The sequence below is a fragment of the Colobus angolensis genome, unplaced genomic scaffold (genome assembly GCF_000951035.1).
Source record: "Colobus angolensis palliatus isolate OR3802 unplaced genomic scaffold, Cang.pa_1.0 Scaffold138, whole genome shotgun sequence".
In the NCBI taxonomy this organism is placed as follows: domain Eukaryota; kingdom Metazoa; phylum Chordata; class Mammalia; order Primates; family Cercopithecidae; genus Colobus; species Colobus angolensis.
The window spans coordinates 1,163,180-1,169,336 of NW_012114466.1; the positions used below are offsets into that span (position 1 = coordinate 1,163,180).

Below are 6,157 nucleotides of genomic sequence, written 5' to 3' on the forward strand. Positions count from 1 at the left end.
TAGAAGCAGGACCAACAACCCAGAAGAAAGACAAACACGGGAATGATCAGGCAGCTTCCAGGAAAGAGAGTGTAAATTGCCAATAAAATAGGAAGAGATGCTGGCCTCATCAAAGATAAATGCAAATGGAAACATCATTGAGATCCATTTGTCAGAGATGCAAAATATTTTAAAGACGGATCATACCTAGTGTTGACAGAACAAAATTCTCTCATCTGCGTTGGTGGGAGTGGATATGTGTAGCCTTTTGAAGATGGTGGTTTGGAAATATCCATCAAAATGTCGCTTGTGGCCAGGTTCAGTGGCTCATGTCTGTAATCCCAGCATTTTGGGAGGCCAAGGCAGGCTGATCCCTTGAGACCAGCCCAGCCAACATGGTGAAACGCTGTCTCTACTAAAAATACAAAAATTAGCCGGGCATGGTGGCTAATTGATTGGATCCAGGAGGCGGAGGTTGCAGTAAGCCTAGATCACACCACTGCACTCCAGCCTGGGCGACAGAGTGAGACTCTGTCTCAAAAAAAAAAATGTCACTTGTGTGTGACCTTTGACTCAGCAGTGTTAGGGATTTTCTCTAGAGAGTCTTAAAGCACATCAAGGTTTATACAGGAGAATGTTTACTGAAAAGTCACTTGCCATAAACAAAAACTATAAATGGCCCACATGCCTGTCGACTGGACGTGAGTGATGTAAGTTTTGACGTGGTCCTCTGATGGAATACTGTGATTTGAGACAGAGTCTCGCTCTGTTGCCCATGTTAAGAGTCTAGTGGCGCAATCTCTGCTCACTGCAGCCTCCGCCTCCCGGGTTCCAGCAATTCTTCCGCCTCAGCCTCCCAAGTGGCTGGGATTACAGGCGTGCACCACCACACCCAGCTAATTTTTGTATTTTTAGTAGAGACAGGGTTTCCCCAGTTTGGCCGGGCTGGTCTCACACTCCTGATCTCAGGTGATCCATCCACCTTGGCCTCCCAAAGTGCTGGGATTACAGGCACGAGCCACCACGCCCGGCCCACGCCATACTTTTTACACTGTGTTTTTTTTGTTTGTTTAGTATGTGAACATAATACTTTTATTTTAAAATGCATTCATTTAAAATTTCGTACCTGGGAGAGAATGTTGCTGGGAATTTTCTGGTTGTTGGAAGCCCCTACAGGTCTGTGAGGGGTCTCCGGCCGGGGTCCACCCCAGGTGGCGGAGGCAGAGGAGGCAGTATGGGGTGTGCGGGTTGTGGGCCACCATCCCGTCTGGGGTTGGGAGTGTCACCAGCCACACGCCTGGCTGCTGGAGGATGCCGTGGCCAGTGCAGGAACAACTTGTTCAAAGCGTGGCGAATGCTGAGGCCCTCCGAGCAGATGAGGTTCTGAGCACTCCTGGTCTGAGGGCAGACGGGGAGAGAGGCAGTGTGCTGTGGGCTGCCCGCCTGGTTTTCTGGGAAAGCTTCCAGAACCTTCCTGTCACAGAAGAGTTTAAACTCTGAGGAGGACGTCAGAGTAGGGTGGTGTCTGCCCTTCAGGAGCTCACAGGCTGGTGGTCGAGACGGGCCAGATTAGAACTGAGTTGGAATCCAGGGGTGGCCAGTGTGAGGTGTCTGTGGGAGGGCGGACGGCAGGCAGGGCAGGCGGCCTGCTGAGAAGGTGGCCTTTGGGTCACGTGATGACAGCGTGCTCTGAATCTCTGACGAGACTTGGCTGTGTTCTGCTATCGCACGGGCATAGGTGTGGGGAGAGGGCGTGAGGCTCTCTGGTCTCTTTCTAGGCGTTCCGCTCAGAGGAGTCCAGCTCAGCCTGCAGGGTGTTCTGAACGGGGCTGGAGGCTGGGAAGGGCTCGTTGCTGCTGTTTCTTTGACCCCAGAGAGCTTTGTGGAAACCCCCCAGCCACCATCCTCAGCCCGCCCAGCAGGAGCTGGGTGCGGCCGACTCTGGCCCGGCTCTGGGCAAGTCCTCAAGAACTCGGGGGTTTCTGTTCGTGTCACAGGCCTGACCTGGAGTCAGTCAGGTTTTCTTTCAGCAGCTGACTCCGTGGCTGAGGTGTGTCCGGGGTCTGAGACAGGCTCGTCGGCTCTTCCCTGGCTGCTTGGTAACCTCTCTGGCGTCTTCCTCTTGCCCCCCAGGAGAGCACTGTGAGGTGGATGCCCGCTCAGGCCGCTGTGCCAACGGGGTGTGCAAGAACGGGGGCACCTGCGTGAACCTGCTCATCGGCGGCTTCCGCTGCGTGTGTCCTCCCGGCGAGTACGAGAGGCCCTACTGCGAGGTGACCACCAGGAGCTTCCCGCCCCGGTCCTTCGTCACCTTCCGGGGCCTGAGACAGCGCTTCCACTTCACCGTCTCCCTCACGTGAGTGTGTGTCCTGCCGCACCACACAGGTCTCTTCGGGAAAGGGGCGGGCTTCTCTGTGCACCCCATCCCCCCAGACCGTGACGTCAGTGTCCTCCCTGTGTGGCCTTTGCTAGCTGAGTAGCTCCAGGCCGGGCGCGGTGGCTCACGCCTGTAATCCCAGCACTTGGGGAGGTCGAGGCGGGTGGATCACCTGAGGTTGGGAGTTTGAGACCAGCCTGGTCAACATGGCAAAACCCCGTCTCTACTAAAAAGACAAAAATTAGCTGGATGCGGTGCTTTACACCTATAATCTCAACTACTTGGGAGACTGAGACGAGAATCGCTTGAACCAGAAGGTAGAGGTTGCAGTGAGCCAAGATTGTGCCACTGCACTCCAACCTGGGCAACAGAGCGAGTACTCCATCTCAAACACACACACACACACACACACACAAACTTACTCCTTCTGTGTCTTTCTTTGTACCCCTTAACCCACTTCTCTTCAGCCCCTTCCCTGCTCCCTCCTCAGCCTCTGGTGGCTACCACTCTCCTCTCCACCTCTGATCATGTTTAATTAAATGTCTGCACAAGGGAATGATCCGCTGCTGCTTGTCAGATTCTGAATTTCTGAGATTATTGCACTGGACAATTATGAAGGATTTCCCTTACGTGTGATGGTGGCTAAACAGTCAAAGCTGACGCTAAATCACTGAGGGTTTTGTAGGGAATGCCTTTAAAAGTAAAATCGTAAGGTCCCTCCCCAAGCTTCCAGGGCAGTTACACTTTGGGAGTGGTGGGGGCTGTGGGCAGAACCCTCCTGAGCCTCTGAGAGCCGCTGTGAGGGGCCAGGTTGGGGGCGCCTAGCTGCTTTTGTTTCAGGTGGGTGCTTTCATGCTCCTTCTCCTCTTTCTAGTTTCTCTTTGCCAAGTGTCCAGGCTCCCAAGTGGGCTGCGGGCTCTGTTCCCAGCTGCCTCTCATCCCCCCGGCCCTTTGTTCTTTTCTCCTCCTTCCCCGGCCCCCCTCTCCGGGCCTCGGTTTCTGTTTTCTGGCCTTTCCTCTTTTTGCTTGCATTCTTCCAACCCTCCCCTCGGCTTTGGGTCCCTTCTTTATTGCTCTGTCGCCAGTGGTGTACATGTGCTTGCCAGGGGAGCCGTGCAGGACTGTTGGACGCTGACACCGCCCAACAGCCCCCACCTGGGTCCAAAGGGAACCGCACAGAAGTGAAACCAACCGAAGGGAATCAGGTGTGACCCAGGGGCGGGCTGAGTCTCGGGTGTGACCCAGGGGCTGAGTCTCGGGAAACAAGCCTGCACTGAGTTGGCCCCATCGTCATTGAGATCCCTTCTCCCTGCTCATTCCCTGCCCAAGCATCAGTGTGCTGTGTGGGTGTTTTTCTTTAGCGTTTGTCGTCAGTTCTTGCTGGCATTCTGAATAGAGGGGGTTCGAGGGACAGTTGGGAACCATCAGTTTTTTTGTTTGTTTTTTGGGTTTTGAGACGGAGTCTCACTTTGTTGCCAGGCTGGAGTGCAGTGGCGGTGTGATCTCGGCTCACTGCAACTTCCGCCTCCCAGGTTCAAGCAATTCTCCTGCCTCAGCCTCCCAAGTTGCTGGGATTACAGGTGCCCACCACCATGCTGGCTAATTTTGTATTTTTAGTAGAGACGGGGTTTCACCATGTTGGCTGGGTGGGTCAACCTGACCTCAGGTGATCCACCCACCTCGGCCTCCCACAGTGCTGGGATTACAGGTGTGAGCCACCGGCTAGCCAAAACCATCAATTTTAACTCAAGAAAAAGGCTGAGGTCAGATGCTCCAGGCTGGCTCAGGCCGACTCCTGCAGGAAAATGGATAAACCAACCTTAAGTCAAAAGGAGTTCCTGCCACTGATCTCTGATGGTGGAGACACCCAGCTAGCTCAGGAACCTGTCCCAAGCTCTCTCAGGAGGTTTGCCAAGTTCTCTGAAACCAGGGAGGTGGGGGAGTGTTGTGGTGATTTGGGTCTGAAGACCCCCTGCCTGGGCCCCTGGGTGGGAGAAGGATTTCTGAGAATTTGATGATCTCCTGCCAGAGCAGGTGGTTTTTTGCTGTGCATGCTCTGAGTTCTGACAGGCCTGTTCATGTTCAGGCGTCTGTTCATGCCCCTTCCTTTCATTTATTCACACAGCCCATATTAAGTGCTGATATGGACCAGATCCTCTTTGGGCTCTGGAATGCAGCAGGGAATGAGAGCTGCAGTTCCTCCCCTTATGGATCATGCATTCTTATAAACCAGTGAGTCAGCAGCATGATTTCAGAAACTAACTGAGTGATGTCATAGGCTGATGGGAGGTGAGGGCAACTTGGAGTAAAATGAGTCAGGGCAGGTACAGCTGGGTTGACCCCTGAGCGATCTGCAAAGCCTGGGGAGATTGTTTCTGGGGTAGGGGGCGGCTGGTGCAAAGGCCCTGGGGTCTTTTTGACCCATGTTTGGGCACCAAAAGATGCTATTGTGGCTGACTGTGCGGGCGGGGCAGGGCTAAGTGGGGTCCTTCCACAGCATCATCCCCTCCTGGGAAGGTACCAGGTCCCCATGCCCTGGCGCACACACAAGGGGATCTGTTCACAGCAGCAGAAAATGTACGGTGCGTGCTTTGTCCAAACACATCTGTAACAGGTGTCCTGGCTACTGGTCATACTTGTAGCATGTTGTGCAAATGGGATATTTTTTGCATTTTATAGGCCATGGTAACCAGATTCTCCATGGATTCTGGTTTGCTACTTCCAGAAAAGAACACTGCTTATCAAGCTTGATGGGCTGTCTGTTCCTATGAGAGGGATGCATGCCTGACACCATTCTTTCCTGAATTGTAGCCCCACGTGCTTGCCCTCCTCTGACTGGGCTTGTCATTCCTAGGCAGCCATTTTTTTTTTCCCCCAAGATGGAGTCTCACTCTGTTGCCCAGGCTGGAGTGCAATGGTGAGATCTCGGCTCACTGCAAGCTATGCCTCCGGGGTTCACGCCATTCTCCTGCCTCAGCCTCCCAAGTAGCTGTAGCTGGGACTACAGGCGCCCGCCACCATGCCCGGCTCATTTTTTGTATTTTTGTTTTTTTTAGTAGAGGCAGGGTTTCACCATGTTAGCCAGAATGGTCTTGATCTCCTGACCTCGTGATCTGCCCTCCTCGGCCTCCCAAAGTGCTGGGATTACAGGCGTGAGCCTCTGCACCCGGCCCCTAGGCAGCCTTTTGACCCTGGAGTCTTCATCCCATGATATGCCTCTGCTTGGCTCTGCAGGTTTGCCACCCAAGAAAGGAATGGCTTGCTGCTCTACAATGGCCGCTTCAACGAGAAGCACGACTTCATCGCTCTGGAGGTCGTGGACGAGCAGGTGCAGCTCACCTTCTCTGCAGGTGGGGCCTTCTCCCTAGGAAGGGCAGCTCTGAGCAATTCACAGATACTTTGTGGGTTAAAACGACCCTTGCCCTGTGTAGCGCCTCCAAGCTGCTTATCCTTTCATCCCTCAATTGTAGGTCTAGGAACCTGTCTTATTGAAGGAATCCAAAGTGCAAAAAGATGTTCATAACAGGCCTGGCGTGGTGGCTCATGCCTGTAATCCCAGCACTTTGGGAGGTCAAGGCAGGCGAATCACGAGGTCATGAGATAGAGACCAGCCTGACCAACATGGTGAGACCCTGTCTCTGCTAAAAATAAAAAAAATTAGCTGGGCGAAGTGATGTGTGCCTATAATCCCAGCTACTTGGGAGGGTGAGACAGGAGAATTGCTTGAACCCAGGAGGTTGAGGTTGCAGTGAGCCGAGACTGCACCACTGCACTCCAGCCTGGGCGACAAAGCAAGACTCT

At 53.6% G+C, this 6,157-nt stretch overlaps 1 protein-coding gene across 1 annotated transcript in view; it reads left to right on the plus strand.

Moving 5' to 3' along the window:
• The window catches only part of CELSR1 (cadherin, EGF LAG seven-pass G-type receptor 1), a gene marked incomplete at its 5' end in the record, with an annotated part of 201,612 nt that overhangs the window by 109,909 nt on the left and 85,546 nt on the right, over positions 1 to 6,157 (plus strand). Inside the window, 2 exons of the mRNA XM_011934791.1 lie at positions 2,113 to 2,335; positions 5,591 to 5,706. Coding sequence (XP_011790181.1) covers positions 2,113 to 2,335; positions 5,591 to 5,706 — 339 coding nt within the window. The remainder of the gene's footprint in view (positions 1 to 2,112; positions 2,336 to 5,590; positions 5,707 to 6,157) is intronic.